Source organism: Cariama cristata, unplaced genomic scaffold (assembly GCF_000690535.1).
Source record: "Cariama cristata isolate BGI_N322 unplaced genomic scaffold, ASM69053v1 scaffold9377, whole genome shotgun sequence".
NCBI lineage: Eukaryota > Metazoa > Chordata > Aves > Cariamiformes > Cariamidae > Cariama > Cariama cristata.
Window position 1 is genome coordinate 4,847 of NW_009624919.1, and position 20,770 is coordinate 25,616.

Below are 20,770 nucleotides of genomic sequence, written 5' to 3' on the forward strand. Positions count from 1 at the left end.
CCCCCCAGGGAATGTATCTCACCATTTTCTTGTCATTTCCTTAGACTTGCACCCCTCCTGTGTGTGGGACAACTGGTGAAACAACTGAAATGGATTGGCTATGACTAAGAAAATAAAATTTTCTTTAATCTGTAATAAAGTCTGGTGATCTTTGCTCTGAATGGAGGAGCTAAACATGCAAACCTATATTTTAAGAGAGCTCTGTAGTTTTTAGATGGATGGTGGTTGGATTAGCAGTGAGAACATGTGCATTGTATGTAATGGGATGGGACATTGGGTTATGTTTGATTTAATTTTGTTGATTCTTAGTGTGTTGTCTTGTTCAGCAAAGTTTCTTTACTTTTGCAGTGAGTAAGACTGTATGTTTGAAAAATAATAGTGAAAGTGAAACTACAAGTACCTTTAAAAAAATGTCATCTCCTTCTGCTTACAGGTCTTTTCAAATGGAGATGATCAGCTGGAGAAGGCAATGGAAGAGATACTGAGGGATTCTGAAAAAGACCAGAACAATTGCACTGCTCTCCCAGAAGGTTCCAGTGATGCAAGCAGCCAGGCAGCTGGAGATGGGTCAGCGGGTCAAACGCATCAGCCATCATTGCACCTTGTTTTAGACCCTTCTACTACAGGTACTGCTAAAGTGCTTCCTCCCTCAATCATATATGGCAGGTTGTTTTCTTTCTGCAGTTTCACGTTGGGCTTAAAATGAATATAAGGCTTTCTGGAGCTTCATTCCAAAACTGTACTGGAGAATACCCTGGGGCCTCCTCTCCTTTTCTGATTGGTTGAGGATTATAGACAGGAATAGGTTATCATCAGATTGATACCCTCTGCTGCTCTGTTTTGGTCAAGATCATTTTCATTTTGTCTCCAACCCTGGATGAGTTAGGACTAAGTAACTTGCTGAGCAGACTATAGTTGAGATAGAGATGCTCCTGAGGGAGTATGAGCAATTTCAGGGCAGTGTTCATTGGCAGTATTAACTGCAAATGCAGTATACCCTGAGCAAACTGATAAACTTTTCAGCTCTGGTTCTATCACCAGGTATCAGTAAGGACAGCTTTAGATTTGGTATTTGCTAGGAATGATTGTGGTACTTTCCTGGTATTGGAAGTTTCGGAGTAGAAGGGAGGACTGAAAGCTTTCTATGTAAACTATATTGTATACATTAATGTTAAAAAATATTGTAGCTTTTTTTTTTTAATATCTATGTTAGGAATACAAGACTCTGGCCATCTCTCTGGGCCTTGGATTAGAATTCTTTTTCCTCCAGTAGTATGCAGAGCACTTCTGTGGCATTGTGTCAGATAATTTCCATAGCATCTGTTTCGGAAGTTAAAAAAAAAATTTTTTTTTGGTGGTAGAATAAGATAGACAGTTTATGCCTAATGGAAACACTCTTAATTACATGCATGCAGTATTTTTGAGAAACTTACCTTACTGGCTCCTCGTTTGACATGCTTCAAACAGAACTTAACCCTTAGCATGAATGAACAAAGAAATAATTGTAGATACATTCCCCAGCTCCCCTCCCCCTAGTAGGAATAATTCAATTTTGCAACCTTTATGATTTAAGTATTATGAAAATATTAGCTATGGTAATAAGAAATAGAAATAACAGGGCAGGTTGCTTAGAGATATTTGGAATGTCTGACTTTGGAGATGGCAAAGCTCAGCTGGACAGAGCCCTGAGTGTAACCTGATGCAGTTTTGAAGCTAGCCCTAATTCAGCCTGATCTGTCTTTGAGCAGGAGTTAAAGCTAGATGACCTCTAGAGGTCTTTTCCAACCTAGATTATTCTGATTCCATACTTAACGAATTTTTCTTCCACCTTTTGTTTCACAAATTTCAAAATGCCTTAAACGCCCCCCACCAGAAAACAGCAATAACAACAAAACTCCCGAGAGCTCCCTCAAGATTGCCGCTGTCCATAGTAGTGTGATAGTGGAAAAAGAATGCCTCTCTTCTGCCGAGTAGAGGAACAAACAGATATCCTTTTTCTTTTCTCTAGCTCCCTGATGGTTTCATGCAGTTAATATCCCAGGAATGTGAACCACATTTAATAATTCTACGCAAGCTGCAAAGATTTGGGAGAGAGGAGAATTAGAGGCGTCTTTATGCAAAAATGATGAGTAGGAATTAGAAGGGGAGGTATAAGCAAACTAAAGAAAAGAACATCTGGGGAATGGAGCTTAAAGAAAAATTGTGTTCTAGCACTGCTAAAAAGAATCAACAGGCAATTTGTCCCTATGCCACTTGGAAACATGCATTAGAATAGACTAGACTTAATATTAAGCTGCCAAGTGGATTTCTTACTGTTGGAGCTGGGCTTTTGACTCCCATATCCATTTCCAGAAAAAGTGGGAGATTTTGCTATGGAACTCCTTCAGAAAACAATGTGTAAAAATAAAAGCAAATGGTTGAAGAAGTGGTTTCTTCATTTTCAGAAATCTCTGCACCAAGGCCATCTTCTCCCAGTGAACCCCTGGAAGAGGACAGCGTGTTGTTCAACAAATTGACTTATTTAGGTTGCACAAAGGTGTCTGCCCCTCGAAATGAACTGGAAGCTCTGCAGGCCATGGCAAACATGAAATTGTCCAGTCAGGCCCCTTCACCTGTAACGCTTTATGTTCCCAACATTCCAGAAGGCTCTGTAAGGTAACATACAAATGTTTCTGTTGTTACTTGCACAGACACATAAAAGGTGAATTCTGACTTTGTTACTCGCATGGGGAAGTAGAATTGCTGGATTTGTGCCTAAAGTTCTTGCTGAAGACAGTTATTTTTTGAGAAATTCCTGTGATGCTACAAAGTGCGTGCTCAAATTTATCACGCAGTGCGTAGTTGGTGGTAGCGGTTGCCATAGTGTCAAGAAAAGCATATCTTTCTACCTCCATCTCTGTTCAAATGTGATAATAAGTGATATACTGGAAAGGGATCTCTTTTCTCCCAACCTCCCTAGTCCGTAATCACCTCGGAGGTAAATATATTGAGTCAGTAGTAGTTCTGCGGGCCTTGGGTTAGCTGGAAAACTTCCTGTTTTAGACTCTTCCATATATGTTGAGGCCTTGAGATGCTAGTCTGTATTTCCAGACATTGCTGTGCTAAAGGCAGGTCTCACCTGTGTCTGCCTCATGATGCATATGCTGATAGTCTCTAGATACTAGAAGACATTTACTTGCCCCATGTGAGAAGGATCTTTTAATTGGTGATGGAAGAGTCAAGGATTCTTAATCAGGGTGCGCTAAAGGCACACCTGTAGCAGTCTTGCATCCAGAAGTAGGGAGCGTCTCAATATTCAAGATTTTTATTTTTATTTTAACAAGATATCTGAAGGATGTGGTTAGATTTCCTTCCTTTCCTGTGCTCTGCCTATGTATTGACTATGACCTTGCGCAGAAAGACAGAAGGACCTTCAAGCACATGTATTATTTTCTTCCATTTTGCTCTTTTAACTCAGTTTAAAATTTCGTTTGACAATACAGCAGTATTTCATTTGAATGGGGGAATTACACTGCATACTTTTATGATGGAAACTGTCACATAGATGCGAGATGTTAGGTGTGCTGTACCTATTTTCGTAGCCATGGTGGCCATTCAGGAAGGCTGTTTTGCAAGTGAAACTGCAGGTTCCTTTGATCTTTAGTTGCAGAAGACATCATTAAGAAAAGGACTGCCTAAGAATCTGCGCAGAACTGTAAAGGCGAATCATTGTGTGACATAATAGACTCCATCAAAGTTCAAGTGACACGAGTGTCACCTGTGAGGAGTGTTTTCACTCCTGATATCTGAATACTTGTCATGTGTGGTTCCATTTAATATGTCTCACCAATATTACAGTATGCTGAATCGTCTCTGGGCTTTTCTTGCCTTTAGAAGATTAGTCCTTTATTTTTACTGTTACAGACTTATGATTCTATTCCAGGTAACTAACGTTTATTCACCCTTGATGTGAATGTGCATATGCAGAATTAGCGAAAAGATGGAGAACTGTGTAGCTCTAACTATTATTCTTTAAAAGTCACTGTCTAGTAGTCCGTTCTGAGACCACCACCCCTGTTGTCGTCTTTGAAGTTTCTGAAATGTTCTTTGGGTTCTGAGTTTGAGAAGAATTTAAAATTTTGATGAGCCCTTAGATCTGTGATTAATATTCACCTGAACATGGCAGCAAGCATTTGCTTGTAGTCCTGTAGATTCTGAATAAATAATGCTTTTGTTCTTAAACAGATATTTAAATTCTTTTATAATGTTGAATTTTCTTTGATCTTTGTATGCAAATAGCATTTTCACGGTCGCTGTGGTTTCTACGTTTCTACTCGTGTGTTTTTCACGAGCGATTGCAGAGCAATGATGGTCATTATTGCATGATATGGAGGTGCTATATTTGTCTATATTATGGAGTATAAAAGAAAGTAAGCCAATGTTACAACTGGAAACATTTACATCTTAAATTTGGAAAGCCTGACATTTCTGTTCCTACTGCCTATCTTGTGTACTTGAATTTAGTAGTAATTACAGTTTAGATACTTATTTATCTTAATTGTGGAAAAGCCTTTCAGGTAGGCCTGTTTTCTTTACTGACCTTTTTCTTTGATCTTCCCGGTTCTTTTCCTTGACAGAATAATAGATCAAGCAAGCAATGTGGAGATAGCCTCTTTTCCAATCTATAAGGTGTTGTTTTGTGTGCGTGGACAAAATGGGACTTCAGAGAGCGACTGTTTTGCGTTTACTGAAAGCAGCTGTGGAACAGAAGAGTTCCAGATTCATGTTTTCTCCTGTGAGATTAAAGAGGCAGTAAGTATTAGATGTTGTACAGTGGCTGGTAAAAAGGATGCAAGCGGTATTTTAAGAAGTTGTTCTAGATGTGGAAATGGTATATATAGTGCCTTGAAAAATATGTTAACGTATAATATATAATGAGTTTCACAGAACGTGCAGCTAGTCATACATGACTATTAATACTATTTAATTTTTTTCTTTTTCTTTTAGTATTTCAATACTATTCCAAAGTGCACTGTAATGGGAAGATTTAGAAAGCCTAAGTTTAAGACAAATACTCTGTTTTTCAGGCCTCATTTGGGTAGGTTTCAGACTAAAGTTGCAGTGTAGACCTTGTGAGTTACAAAGAATCATTTTACAGTACTCTGCGCTAGATATTTTAGGAAGAACTACCTGGTAGTTTGGGAGAAAAGGATTTTCTAGGATGGAAAAATAAGAGGTTGAAAAAGAAGAAATCTCCTTGCTTTTTGATATCTGCAAGAGCAAACTGTAAGTTGGGTTGTTAAATACACAACCTGAAAAGTACATTATTCAGGTCTTCTAATGAGTTGCATTCCTAATCTTGTAATATATATTAACTTACTGAGTGCTACAAGAACAGTGAATGTGACACGAATGGAAATAGGAGATGTTGTTATTGAATTTGCTTGGTTGTTAACACAAAACATTCAGATCAGGTGTTTATAGGAGGCATGCTTTGTGTTCAGTATAAGAGGCAAGTGACACTAATTTTATGCTCTTCTAAAACACATCACAATACCCCATAAAAAATACTCTTTTATTTTCGATAAAACTATTAATTCTTCTGCTTTTTTGCAGGTCAGCCGAATTTTATATAGTTTCTCAACAGCATTCAAACGTTCTTCCAAACAAGCATCTGATCATGTTAAGGACTTTGTTCTTCCTACTCCAGATAGTGATGTGTACACTTTCAGTGTTTCCTTAGAAGTCAAAGAAGATGATGGAAAAGGAAACTTTAGGTAATCTGAATGGAAAGGGAAAAGTAGAAATCTCTTTGAAAAAACCATATAGCTGCTTGCAGAATGCACAACTATTACGTTGCAGTAAAATTGATTTGGCTTCTTTTCATAAGGGGACAGGAGAGCAAAGTATTCTTTGCCTAGCAATTAATTACAGCATTTTTTGGAATGGAAGAGGGAGTTGATAATAAGAGTTAATTCTGTGAAAACGTCCTATTTATTTTTTGCTTCGTAGCCAGTATATAGCATGTTTTCTATCACTTTAAAACCCCAAATACCCCATGTATTCTTGGATACATTTCTCTGGTAAATCCCCCAGACAATTAGCATACTAAGTGTGAGGCTATAGTCTGTTTTTCTTCAGTGCTGGTTTATTAACTTGTGAATAAAGGAAGAGAAGGTCTCTCAAATGGGTTGAGCCGTTAACAGTTTAAGTGGGCTGCTACTCTCTTTTCTGTATTTAACAGTTAATGTTCTATACATGTGCTAAAGAAACTTGTTTCTTCATTCGTTTAGCCCTGTGCCAAAGGATAGAGAGAAATTATACTTCAAGCTTAAACAGGGAATTGAGAAGAAAGTGGTGATTACAGTTCAGCAACTCTCAAACAAAGAACTGGCCATTGAAAGGTAAGATTGTATAAAAATACTGCAGGTTAAGTTTTTGAGGGAACAGTATTTAATGTACTTTTCCCTAGCTTTGCAAGTTATGTGACAGAAGAAATACAATAACACAAAGTATTATTGTACAATATAATTAATTTATAGGTGTGAAATTCAGTTTTAAATGTCTTTTTGAAGTATTTGTGTGATTTTTTTTTTGGGGTGAAAACAAGAAACATAGCCTGCGATACTCAAAACTTTTGATTTTTCTTTGCATTTTAATTCTCTTTTTGAGTGTGGTGTTGGGATACTTAACGACATTCAAATGCTTTTGATTTTGCTTTCTCTTGTTTTTAAGTAGTGCAAAACCATGCATTTATTATAATCCTGCATTACCAGCATCTCACTGTTCAGTAAAAGTAACCAAGTTAGGTCATGTGAGCTGTGTTAAACCTTGGAGCATTATTAATCTGTTAGATCAATGTGCTGGAACACTACAAGTTTGGACTCAATCTTCTGGTTAAAAGAAGCAATCTTCTGGTGGAGTCTTCAAGATGAGTAGGATTCCTTTGTAGTTTTGTTATAATACAATTCTAACATCTGTCTTCAAGTGATGGTGAAGAGATCAGGAGTAGTTGATGACTCCTGTTGCATTTCCTGGAAATTACATGAGGGGGATCCCTCTTGGAGAGTATAATCTGACCTTCTGTGCAAAGCATTTGCACAAGGAGTAGACCACACATGTGAAGAATAACCGTTAGTTAATGTGTTCATTAACAGTAGACTCTTGTTACTACAGTAGCAGTAGATATTAATTTAAATTAGGAAATTCCTTCTCAATAGCTCAATTTTTTTAAATAGCAAACGCCACCAGATGGCAATCTTATCAAAAGAGTAACAATAGAAGAATTAAATTTTAGTGAAAAGGGAATTAAAGATAACGGGAGAATCAAGGGAAAAAAACCTCACGACCCTCCCAAAACCTAAGATTGATCTCTTGACTTGCTTTCAAACTCTTATCTAAAAAATGAAACTAGAATTTTAGACAAGGAATATAGAGCAGAATTCTTCATCATCATTCTTTTGTGTTGTAAAATTGTGCTTTTGCTACTCATTGGCTTTAAATAAAAATACATTGAAAATAGGATTTTGATGTATATGATTTTGGCTTCAGAATTCAGTTAATAAATGATGAACACTTTTAAGCATTTCTGAATAGCATTTGATTGTTGGGTTTTTTCCCCCTCAAAAGTAAAGCTCCCTTTCTTAGAAATCAGCTTTTATTTTGATGTGGTTTAGATATTCACTTAGGATGTTATTTTTACCACCACAAGCTTTGCTGATAAAAAGTTATTTAACTGACATGACATAGACAGGCTTGTAAGTAATTTTATGTACTTACTCTGCATAATATTACAATTCAAAGCTGGTAGAAAAGATCAATTCAGGTTACATCAAACTGTGAGCTTCTTAGCAATTTAATGTGTCTTGAAGAGTATTTCTAATTGGAAATGATAATGCGAAAAAGTGCTGTTGCTAAAGTAATTTCGCCTCTGATCTAAACAGTTCAAGAATCTTTCTTCCTGGTTTCAGAAGAGTGAACCTGTGGAGAAACTTGCCACCTCCTCGTGTTCGAGCAGGGCTGATGGCTGGGTTAGGTTGATAGAGCAGGTTACTCTCCGTTGAGTTACTTTGGCCCTTCCTACCTTTGTGGCCTGTTTGACCTGGGTTTTGCCTGTTTTTAGCTAGGTCAAAGCAGGTAAAGAAATGATGTTCATTCCTGTCTCTCAGGTTCGAGTCATGAGTGGCACGACATAGGTTCAGTCACACAGTGTGGGAGATCAAGTCTCAGTTGTTTGTGGGAATCAAGAAGAAAATTCTGGTTAATGACTGAGGGCTTTAAGAAAGTTCTTCTGAAGAGTGAAATAGCCTTTCATTCTGAGAAATGACAGGATTGACTCTGTTGTTAAGTGTTTAAGTACAGTATGCTGCCAGTCATACAGGACAGTTAATACCAAGTTATATAGGTATAGCTTAGGCTAAAGTCTAGACTGATGTCCTTAGAGCTGATGTACAGAATATTGGTTGGTGGCTCAGTAGTACTGGAAAGTCTTAAAGATCACATTAACATGATAACTTAATACCATCAGCTTTGTCTGTGGGTGGCGTTTGTTTTTATATAAACGGAAATATGTATTAGTGAAGAATAATTTTGGTTCTTTTTTTGCAGGTCTAGAAACTGGTTGAATTTAACCAGAGTAGTGTGCATGCACATAGCCACTTGGTAGCCAGCTGTAAGTGCAGACAACCCAACACATCAGAAGTGGCAAGACAGACCCACAGTCTGTGCAGGTCATTTTGAATGCTGGGTGTGTGGTTCAGCCTCCTCAAATCGGAGGCTGAACATGTTGACGACTGTTTGCGTAAAATCTAGCTCCCCTGCAAGTGAGGGTCCTGAACTCATTTGAACTCATTTTGCTCTCTGAACTTAGTGGGAAGAGAAGCCCTGACTCTTCTAGTAGCAGGATGCTGCCAATCATTGTATCTGCTTCTGTAGGAGGCAGGAGTTACTTGTTCCCGACTCCCATGCTTTTGGAAGCATACTTCCCAAAAATTTTGGCTCGCACACATCAGAACTGGTGGACATCTGAGAGATGCATAGCAAGAGCTAGGAGCTGTGAGCAGTTGTCTTTGAAAAGCACAGATACTTTGCCTGCCTCTGATTCTTAGCCTTCCAGTTTTCTTGAGCAGAGGTACCAGAAGCTAGCGATCCCCCAGCTGTTATAAATTATAACCCTCTCAGAGCTATTTCTACCCCAGGAACAAAAAGTCGTAAGTCGGTCTACTGTAATGTTCTAGCTGGTCTAATTAGTCTCACAGAGAAGCCTGCTTGCATGGTTAAATAGAAGTCCTAGCATCCTAGCTACATTGGTTGCTTTACATGCCACTGCATTGTGCTATATAGATAAATCAAAATTGTTGTCTACTGTTTTATTTGCTACTTTCATTGTTAAGTTTCCAGTAGCGAAAGAGTATGGAGAAGGAGAAATAGCAATTGTGGATGTAAGTTACTGTTTAAGTGTAATGAGGTGGAAAATGAAAATCATATACCCGAATGTAATAGGGGCAAACTTACTAGATGGTGTAGTAATTGCGTATCTTAAGACTTTTACAGTTAATAGCATATTGAAATGATAGTTGCTGTTATATCTCTGTTCATGATGCAGTGCGCTTGCCTGAAAGCTGTGAAACTATTCTATCTTTATTGCTAACCTATGAACGTTCAAATAATCTCTTAAAATTGATGTTTGCTGAAAGATCAAATTTTCATTTGGATAAGTGGGTTGCCCAGATGACAGAACTGCTTTTGTTCTGGCTTGGAGAAGGTAGGAATGGGGAGCTCTTCCTGGTGCATTCAAGATACCTGGTGGAAGGGTATGGAGGAGATGCAGCCGGACCCTTCTTGGAGGTGCAGAGTGGTAGGATTAGAGTCAATGGACACCAGTTACTTCACTGGGAATTCCTCCGCTGAATTAGGCCAGTTGTCAATACAAAGGGAGTTGAGCATTGGAACGGGTTGCCAAAAGAGATCCTTCAGTCTGTGCTCTGAGATGCTCAGAACTTGACTTTTCAAAGCCCTGGGCAACCCAATTCAAGTTGGCTCTCTTTTGAGTAGAGGTTCGGGTCAGATTGCTTGTAGAGATTGCTTCCGGTTTGCATTGTTCTGAGTGTCAGTGATGAAAAGTGGTATGTCTGATTATTAGAGAATTGAGCTGTGCAGCAGAAAAATTCTTAAAGCAAAACCCTCTGAAATACGACCCCAATTTTCCACAGCATTTCATGACGCAATTGCTTTCAAGTTGTTGTTTTGGTTGTGTTTTTTGTTGTTGTTTTGTGGTTTGGTGTGGTTTTTTTTTTATTATTTGAGATCTACCATTTTTAAAAGTCTATGCAAAATGGTTTGCAGCTTATGTTACAAATATATAATTCTGTTTGGTATTTTTTAATTTATAGTGGAGTGTGTTCAAAGGAGAGAAAGATAAAGATAATTTGCAGAAACTTCAGACCTGGATTTGTGCCTTCAGTATTCAGAAAGTTTGAAAGTCTGGATGTTCTAAGAATGTTCTTTATTTTTTTACTCTTAAAAAATATCAAGAACATTTTCTTGTTAAATGATTAGATGGGAATTCTGGAATTGAAGGCCTTGTATAATACAGAAGTTCAGTTTTAAAAAAGAAAGAATGAAAGTGTAAAAATTGATATATAAAAAATAGTATGGTGTGTTTTTTGATATTTTTTTGTTGTTTTTTTCCAAGGGCCCATGATGCTACATGATGATTTACACCAGTGACATTATGGGTGATAGAATGGGTGAATTTGTAACTTTTCATATGATTGTATTGAAACAATTTTTAAAATGGACTGGGGAGCAAGTAAATTTCTTCTTGCCAATCTCCATAACTAATATATAGGAATTTTTGGTATCTTTAAACTCAATATTCTAAGTTGTCTTTAAAAATAATTGATTATTCACAGGTCAGACACTAATTTCTGTCATTTTCATTCTGGAAAATAATTTCATTGTCGTTTCTATAATATATATTGTGATGTTTTCCTGAGTGTTGCCATAACACTAACAAAAAATTGCTAAGAAAGGTTTTCTTTAAATTAGAAGCAGTAGGTGGCTGTGCCATTATGTTCAAGAAAATACTTTTGTATTTTGAAAAGCTAATATCTGTCTTTTTTTTCTGTGTTTTGTTTGTTTTGTTTTGTTTTTTAAATAAACTTCACAGGTGCTTTGGGATGCTACTAAGCCCCGGACGAAATGTGAAGAACAGTGACATGCATTTACTAGACATGGTAATACTTAGCGCTAATAACCTGTTTAGTAAGATAGAGGTGATTTAAAAAAAATTAACAAAACCCAACAAAACCTCTCATCTCTTTGGTTTTGTTTGTTTTTTGTTTCTTGAATCCTGGGATTTCTATCTTCAAACTAGAAACAAACTTATTACATACAATGGACAAAACATTTCATTAATGCCAAAGCCTGTGGCATCTGTTTTTTGTTCAGTTGCTGAAGCATTGATTAGGTCAGCTGACAGCTGGTAGTTCCAAATAACTAAGCTTTCTGTGTCATGTTAAGCATATTGCCTAAAATATTGAGAGCAAATAATGGGTTTTATATTTGGGCATCGGAGAAGTGGTCTTATTTTTCCAAGGCGCTGAAAACTTTGCCTTTATTTGCTTCATTTGAATTTAAATTCTTGCTCAGAGTTTGAAGTATTCACTTGTCTTCTATAATCTTAATTTCTTATGAGTTGCTTCTAAGTGAACTGCAAAATAACATGATACTTTCTGTGATAATATCAATTTACTTTCACGCTGTGGATAGGAATACAACCATTTTTAATTCAAGAAGTGCTTGAGTTAAACCAATCAGTTAGTTTCTGGCTATACAGTTTTCCCAGTTTTGCCTAGTCCATTTCTTTACTCACATTGATGGTTCTAACTATCAGTATTTAGTTCTTTTGTCAGACTCTCTTATTTACCTGTTTGTACCTACTAGCTCATTTTTTCTTGTTTCCGATTTTCCATTTTTTTGTTATTTTATGAGAAAATTGAATAAATTATAGTGAGTTATGGAGCGTAATGAATTGGCTTCTATAAATCTATATAACACCTTTTTACTGTATGGACTATATATTTGAATTTCTGTCTTTACTCCACCTATGATTCTATTTACATGTACATTCCAAGTACATTTAACCACTGGATGTGATGGCTTATTAGTTCATTTCTTGGCTGTAGCATATACATATAAATTTGTGTTTTCCTTTCAACCCCCTTTCTCCCTATTTAAATCTGGAGACCTCAGTCATTCTTATTGCTCTACCACAAATTGGATTGCAGAGTAGAAATGTCAGTCTTGTCCATAAAGAGGCTGCCACACAGACCTGTTGGATCCATAGGAACTGTCCCAGAAAACTTCAGGAAGCCCGTACTTGCCTCATACTAGTAAAAGCTCGTATGTGGAGGTCATTACTCTCATTATTCCTAGCAGGTCTATAAGAAACACTTGTAGAAATAACCCATGTGTAGCATAACATTATTTTAACCAGATGTAGAGGCATTGCTGTTAATACTCACCTTATCATATGTGGCTGTTTTGACTTTATTTGCATATTGTCCTGAAATTTAGCTCTTTAAATCTCATGTTCCTATGAACTGGAATTCCAGTCCGTTGGCATACTTACAAATGTACGTCCATGACTAAGCAACTCGGGACAATCTGGCAGAGGTATGATTGTAGATTGGGAAAAATCAGACTGACCTTTGTGTTGGAGTTGTTAACGTCTTACTAAGAAGAATCTGTTGTAGAAGTCACTTCGATCAGGGGCGGAGATGGACTGCACAAGCAGGAGCAGCAGATAGGGGCTATAGTTCCTGGGAGCCATAGAGCCAAACCATTATTACTGTGTCCTCCCATTGAGAATAAAAGAAAAACTAGTTTGAGAACTACTGAGCTATCCGGAAAAAAATTTGTGTTGTTGCTGTCTTAAGAATAATCTCTCCAGTTCTCCCCTGCTGCTGTCTACAGGGAACTTTTTGGGTGGTGAAACTGGGTGGCCCAGAGCTTAACAGATTACTAAAAGCCTAGAGAAGAGGACTTTTTTTTTTTTTTTTGAGCTATGCCAAAACTATTAAACACAATGTGAACGGGTCACCTCACCTGCCAGGCATCATTCTCATCCCAGCCAGAAATATGCCATCAAACAAGAATTCTCTCTTCTTGTCATAATTAGCTATCAGACTTAGTACACCCATTTCCTAACCTCATGGTTTTCCCCCCGAGCTCAGGATCTCCTTATTCACCTCTGATAATGCAGTCTTGCTTGTCTTCTGACATTCTCTCCTCTTCCAGATATGTTTGGGTTTGGTTTTTGTTTGTTTGGTTTGGTTTTTTCCTGGATCATTTCTGTGTATACTGTGGGGCTAGTTTAATTTTATGAAGTCTCTTGTAACTCATCCTCTCCTAGCAACCATCTCAGCTGCTCAGAAACTAGAGTGGCAGACATCCCACCGTGCTTTCATGCTTATAATAAGCATTAAAAAATATGTTGATAAAGAATGTTTCTCTTCTTCTCTTCTAATGTTTCTTCTTTCTCTCCCATTTCCCTATAACCTTTCTCAATCAATTATTTCATGATCTTTATTTAGATTGTGTTCTCTAGAGCGAACACAATCTCACTCTGAAGTTCCTAGAACTATTTCTCCTCCCCATGTTCAGTCTCTTTGCTCTCAAACCATGACTAACAGAATTCTGTGTGTTTTTATTTTTAGGAATCTATGGGCAAGAGTTCTGATGGGAAAGCTTATGTAATTACTGGAATGTGGAATCCTAATGCACCCATGTTTCTAGTACTTAATGAGGAAACTCCTAAAGGTAAATTAATTTGTAAATTTGTTTTACCTGACACGGGTTTGGTGTATGTATTTTCTCCTGGGAATCACGGTGCGTATGTCTGAGTACATATAGCATTATGTTCCAAGAGTCTGTGACTAGGAACTTTTCTATATCAACATATGCAACACAGAAATGTGAACAATTCATAGAACTGTGTGTTGCTGATTTGAAGAGGTTAAATTAGTGTTTGGGGCTTATGTGCCTGTTCCCTGCTTATCAGAACTTTTTGATCCTAAGCATGCAGAACTTGTTTTCCACCTGCTGTACTCAGCAGAGCAGTATAAAGAGTAGGCATTGCTATGTTCTTGCTTTTAGCTTTGAGGTGAGTTGATTACAAATAGCATTACATCCCCTTCATCTTGGGGCAGCTGGAAGTGATGCACTGAAGTGCTTGATTATATAGCACAGTTTCTTATTGCTAGAACTTATGTTCTCTGGTGTGATGTAAAAGGTTTGAATGCAAATCTGGAGTTTGTTTCCTATCCCAAGGAAGAGCTCCCATTGGTTGCTTAAAGGCATAGCCAAGTATATACTGTCAGTGGCCCTGTTCTTGCTGGTGGATTTTCAAACGACATTCTTTCTGGTAGCATGTAGGCAAAACTCTTGCTGTGCAGCTTGACACAATTTCTGTTTTACGATATGACTTTGTGTGTGTGGTGTGGTCTGGTTTTGTGGTATGGGGTTTTTTGGTGGGTTTTGTTTTTATTTAAATGCCCACTTGCCTCTTTGGTCAGATAAGACAAGGGAACCTAGGGATGCATAATGTCTGATTCTGAATGTTATTTTAAAAATTTGTGCTTCCTGCAAGAAAAATTATCAGTTGTGATGCAACATGATGGTTACTACCTCTCTCTGTGATGAATGTTTGCAGAAAGGCCAAACCTTCTCTTGCATTGTAAACCTGCAAAGTAGACTTGGACTGTTTCAGTCTCATCCTCTGGTCAGTTGATCCTGCATTCTCTTCTACTTGAAAAAGTTGGAGTTATGGTTCAGTATCAGGAAAATGGAGCTATTACAGATTAAGATTACTGATCTTTGCTTTACTTTAAAAATATGTTTTGCTGCTCTGAGGACTGTCTGACCCAGAGAGTGGGGCAGGAAGGGGTAAAATGGTCTGAGTCCTTCTAACTGACAGAGTATAAGCACGTACATAAAAAAATGATCTGAAGTGTTTCTTAGTGTTATGAGAGGATTTAGGACAAACAATGCTGTAGGAGATGCTTGACACTGATTTGCTAATCATATATATATTCCCTCAGTGGTAAGTTTACACTTTAAAATGTGACCTTATCCTGTGCACATTCCTTTTGTCTGATGAGGATCATGTATCTTAATGCTGTTTTCTTTGCATGATGTTTTGCTCCTGTCTTTAAAAGAAAGACGTACTGTCTTTGATTTAAAAAGGTATCAGAGTTACTTGGTACACTGTTTAACGCATACTCTCATTCTATGAGGCAGGCACGTAGAATGCAGAACTTGGATAAAATGGGTGCAGTAGAATCAGAAATTACATAGAAAGGTTTTAAATTTGAACAACAGTCGACTTCTGACATTTATGGTTCTGAGAAATTTGAACTTTGACTAATGTTTCTGTATGTGACTTATTGTTGTGTTTTAGATAAGCGTGTGTTCATGACTGTGGCAGTGGATATGGTTGTTACTGAAATAGTAGAGCCAGTCCGGTTTTTGCTGGAGACTGTTGTGCGTGTGTATCCTGCCAATGAACGCTTCTGGTACTTCAGCAGAAAAGCCTTCACCGAAACTTTTTATATGAAACTAAAACAGGTAATGCATATTTTTTTTTTTTTAAAGAAAAGTTGATGCTGGGAGCATTTGTTTTGTCTGTCTTAATTTGGCCTTTACAAAAGTTAGCATGGCACCTGCACCTCAGTAGTTTCTTTTAACTATGTATTTCTGAGATGCTTAAATGCATAATGGTTAAGTAGCATATATAAACATTCAGTGCCTTTGTAAACTGAATCATAATGAGTCATTGGCTTTGTGGGCTTAAACAATTTTAAACCTACCTAGTGAATTCTCTATGATTTCATACAATCTGACCTGTATGCAGATATCTAAAGCAAGTCCATTTGACTGGTAAAATTGGGAAATGACTCTTTAATTGTTCACTGTAAAATCAACTAATAGGTAACAAAGGGAAATCCTGGCTGTTGAAGTTCAAAATGTGAAGGTAGATGGCTATAAGAATATAATCCTTTAAAGGCAAAGGAACCTAATGCAGAGGTTTAAAAGGGTTAGATCATTACTATTACTTTCTCAAAGTATCCGAGAAGGTAGATTTCTCCCTGTTTTCAAAAAGAGAAGTTTAGAAGAAGATTATCTGGAAAAGTTAGTTCTGCGGGATGGAGTTGACATGTTTTTACCCTCGTGGTTGCTGGTGAGGGTGTAAAATGAACTACGTTCTTGTTCTTTGCTGCCTCAGGGCTTATGAAATGTGAGGCTAAGGGCATTATTCTTGCAGTGATTTATTAAATTAGGATTGTTTGTCTGATTTCTCGCTGGTGATTGTAATCTTATGAAATGTTCAAATAGCAGTAAAGAAATAACTGTTTTTAGCAGACTCTTTTTTCTGAAGTATTTCTGTTTGTCAGTCCCTTGGAGTTTGGCTTTCAAGTCAAGTTGTACAAATGCTGCTTGATCCTACAGAGCGAGGGGGAAGTGGTTAAGATGAAGCTTAATGCATGGTTGTGTATTCCCTCCGTGTTAGCTTTCCCAGTCCTGTGCTTATGTGATTAATGTGCATTTATTTCTTCCTCAAGCACTGAGAGATGATACATCCATCTCATCTAGTAATGTTTGTTGATTAGTTATCTACTGAGTAGAATGCTAAAATCTCTTCTGGTTTTGGCATTTGGTGAGGCACATAAAGTATGTATGTGTGCCCACTATCGTTGTAGGGTGATGTGCAACTGCATCTTCCTGCAGTGACTGTTGACCTGCTTTTTCCAAAGACTTAGGTTGTGGTGGTGGTGGTTCAGAAAGTGAACAGCAGAGGCTAACTGTACCGTTTGCATTGGAATAGTGGTCCATCGTCTTTGACTAATGAAACCAAAGAACAGTGATTTAATTTTACTGAGCCTAATGTGAATATTTGAGTTGTCATCTTCCTGTGGCGTACAGTAATAGGTCTGAAAAAACAAGCTCTGTTGGTATTACATGGCAAAAATGCTGCTGTGTTTTAACACTTAGTCAGTAAATAAATCTCCTGCAATGCTGTTTCTGTATTTCTTCTAGAGGTCAGCATGGCAGCTTAGAATTTTAAGAAAAATCTGAGAAAAGCAACTGTTACGTACGTTTTAAACTGAAAGAAAATACATTTGAAAATGTTACATTCTCAGCTGTTTGATACTTCTCTATAATCAGTTAAGCTTTCCTTTTAAATCACTTAACAACTGTACCATTTTTAATTGAGTAATATGGATACTTTCTTTTTGTCTTTGTCACCCCTTGTAATGTGACAAACCTGCACGTGCCTACCCTCCCTGAAGAAACACATGCATTTCTTCCTGCTGTAAAATTCTGAGGAGCTATTTGCATTTTATAGAGATAGGTCTTGCAGTTAACCAGAACACGTGCATGGAGCTGAAGACTTGTCATTCTTGTAACACACAATAAAATCCATAGTACCTCATGCCTTTCTCCCTCAAAAATAAAAGCTATAGATGGTGATGGTTAGTAATATTAGTGGCACCAATCCTTGATTGATTTAACCAAGTACTTTGTAGTTACCTGATAATGATGTTCTGTGAGAATAAAACAGGGATAATCTTTCTAATATCGTTACAAAAATGTTACAAAATGCAGGGTATTTCTGCCTACACCCCAAAGTTCATTAAGCTGGCTTCATGAGAAGTTCAGTCAGCAGTACTGGCTGATAATTGGAGCCACTGCTTCCAGGGAGTATCAGCTTTAAAGGAAGCAGATCTGAATGATTAATCTAGAATACGGTAAGAAAGTGTTCTCAGTATAAAGTCATTTATATCGTGTCAGTCCAAGCAGTCCCTGTTTAAGCTATCCACTTGCATAATTTCACCAGCTTGTTGAAATTGCAGGTGCCAGTCAGCAGTTTGCATGTATCTCCAGCAAAGGTGTCATGGAGACTTCCAACTTTATCACAATTTTGTTTTTTAAACAAATTGAATATTCCCTAACTGAAATTGTGTTCTTTTTCATGGTTAATTTGGTATTTTTAATATGTTCAAAAAATTACCTTATTTTAACTGATTAGGCAAGATGCACAAAGAACGAAATAGTGCAACATTTTGGGCTGGTTCATTTAATACAATCATTAGTTTGCAGTTTTATACAATTCTCTACAAATATATTAATCACTGCATTTTACTGAATAATAATTGTGTTCAGAACTATAACTCAGAGGAAAAACAAATAGTTTATTTTAAAATTTACAACCTTGTACCTGGTGCTTAGAGTATAGGTAACTAACTTTTCTCATGTAAAAGTCAATTGAACATGGAAGACTTCGATCAAACTCTGAACTTTCCCAGCCTGAAATAAAAAGAAAACAAACAGCTCCCCCCTCCCCCCCCGATCTTTGAGTCACTTTGCCTGGAAAATTAGCAAATTCCTAAGGAGACAGTTTTGGAAGAAAAACTGCTTTTACAGAAGAAAATGATTTCCACTGAAGATATTTTGGCCTCAAATATATCTAGCTACAGATACCACACTCAGATTTCGAAGTTAATTTAACTGTTAGATTGACAGATATTCATGATTTGTACATGTGTGCCCACACAGACACATACAGGCACGCACATACATAAAAGTAATAAATAAATAAAACTTAGGCTACAAACACAAATTTTATAGCTAGGTACAGCCAATACATTTCTCCATTGGAAGGAATATATTGCAAATTATAGATTTTATAGCTAGGTACAGCCGATACATTTCTCCATTGGAAGGAGTATATTACAAATTATACTCTGGAAGAAAGATGAATTTTTTCTGGCTTTTTAATATGTAAAACACTACAAGGAGCTTTTCACAATTTACAGCTTTCAAAAAACAGGAGGATTTATTTCTTCTTTAGTCTTGTCTTAACCTACCAAAAACTTACCATTAGTTCCCCACCCCCCCCCAGGCCTTTGATTCCTGTTTCTGTAATGTCAGTTACTCCAATATTTTCCTGTTTTCTCCTCTTTTCTTTTGCTGCAGTTTGTCTTTGACCTCATCTCATTATAGCTATTTAAATCGGAAAGCTTTTTTTTAGCATCGATCTGAACAATACTTAAAATGGTTGTTAAGAGGCAGCTTTGGAAATAATGCAAGTTTATTTATATTTTCTACCTATAAAACTTAAGGAGAAACAGAGCTGTCAATTACTACCAGTCTACCTGTGCCATTGCAAAGAAATCTGAGGGAGTCTTCCCCAAACTATTGTTTAGCCTTGATAGGAGATTTGTTTGTATGGATTTGGGTTTGGCATGCTATTAGAACTGTATTTTTCAACAGTAGGGACCTAATACATACACATATTTTGGTTTAGTCTGAAGGAAAAAGCCACTTAAGTGCTGGGGATGCAATTTATGAAGTTGTCAGTCTACAAAGAGAGTCTGCAAGAGAGGAAGAATTGGTCAGCCCAACAAGTGGAGGGCCTGTGTCTTCCCAGGAGGATGAGGCAGAAGAAGGTAAGAATAAACAGGCACTTAGAGATCCCATAGATAATACCTTTATATTTCTACTGTTAATTTATCATTTAATTCTTCCTATTTGTGTCTGTTAGAAATACAACTGTTTTGAACAAAAAGATCACACATAATTTTCTGCTAGCAACCGTTCTTTAGTAATGGCATTTTTACCAGCCCATTGTTTAGAGTTCTTCCAGTAGCAGCAGCAGACAATGCATGTCTCTTTTTCTGTGTGCTTCAAAATGTGTTACTGATGCACTGGTGCTCTGCTAACAAGGTAGTGAAACCTCTTCTGGAGGGATTTTCTTCTTATCAGAAGCCATTTGCCTTGAATGTGCTGCTAAAGGACAGCATGAAATGGGCTTTGAAATGGCAGGCTTTAAATGCCTGTTTGTAAAGGAAAAAAAAACAACCCAAAATCCCAGACTTACTCATACAGGGAATTCCTTCACCCCCAAACTGTCTGCTTAGCATGTGATTTGTTTTCCCTCATTTACAACTAGGGCTTATCAAAATACCTCTTGGTTCAGTTGGGGATCACGTTGGGGATTGCTGCTGTTCATGGACCCAGTGTATTTGCCTATCCCTTCCAAAGCTAACGGTACCTCAAATGTCTTTCCCACTGGTGGGTTTTTTGTTTGGGTTTTGTTTGTTTGTTTTTGTTTTTTTCAAAGGCCCTTGGCCTGCTCTTGCCTCTTTGTAGTCTGAGGGTTAGCCCATAGCATTCAGAATAAGCTTTCTGTGTGCTGTTTTTGATTTGGGTATCTGACCTACCAGCACTCATGAGAGTTTTACAAAGTTACTCTTCAGATTTCTGGCACAGTTCTGTCAATAGTATGAAAAGTCTCGCTTACTACAGCAGAAAAATTCCTTCTTGAGTCTTACTTATAGGTAAGTAGTTGGATATTAGTTTATGCAATAGGAATCAGAACCCTGTGATTAACCTAGTCAAGAGCAGACAGGTGTGGTTACATGGTTACTCTCTTCCAGTTACAAACAAAAACCCCCCACATATCCCAGGCTTACAAAACCTACAGCCAGGTGCTCTTTGGTGAATAGAAAACCTTCTACTGAGGGAGCGGGATGGGCAGTCACTTTCACTGTTATTCCCTCCTTTGTATCAGGTACCACTTCGGAATAGTAAAAATACTGTTTTCTCAAAAGGAGCTTTTATATTGGTATTTGGGATTGCTTTCCTGTTCATAGCAAGAATTATTTCAGGTTTTCTGGAGCTTTTTTGATAGGATCGGGTTCAAGTAATTACATGAATACTTTTT

At 37.3% G+C, this 20,770-nt stretch overlaps 1 protein-coding gene across 1 annotated transcript in view; it reads left to right on the forward strand.

The window, feature by feature from the left end:
• The window catches only part of LOC104164142 (rab GTPase-activating protein 1-like), a 57,008-nt gene that overhangs the window by 1,039 nt on the left and 35,199 nt on the right, over nucleotides 1-20,770 (forward strand). The window contains exons 2-10 of the mRNA XM_009703379.1: nucleotides 434-626; nucleotides 2,445-2,655; nucleotides 4,617-4,791; nucleotides 5,596-5,756; nucleotides 6,273-6,383; nucleotides 11,150-11,216; nucleotides 13,701-13,803; nucleotides 15,443-15,609; nucleotides 19,352-19,493. Coding sequence (XP_009701681.1) covers nucleotides 434-626; nucleotides 2,445-2,655; nucleotides 4,617-4,791; nucleotides 5,596-5,756; nucleotides 6,273-6,383; nucleotides 11,150-11,216; nucleotides 13,701-13,803; nucleotides 15,443-15,609; nucleotides 19,352-19,493 — 1,330 coding nt within the window. The remainder of the gene's footprint in view (nucleotides 1-433; nucleotides 627-2,444; nucleotides 2,656-4,616; nucleotides 4,792-5,595; nucleotides 5,757-6,272; nucleotides 6,384-11,149; nucleotides 11,217-13,700; nucleotides 13,804-15,442; nucleotides 15,610-19,351; nucleotides 19,494-20,770) is intronic.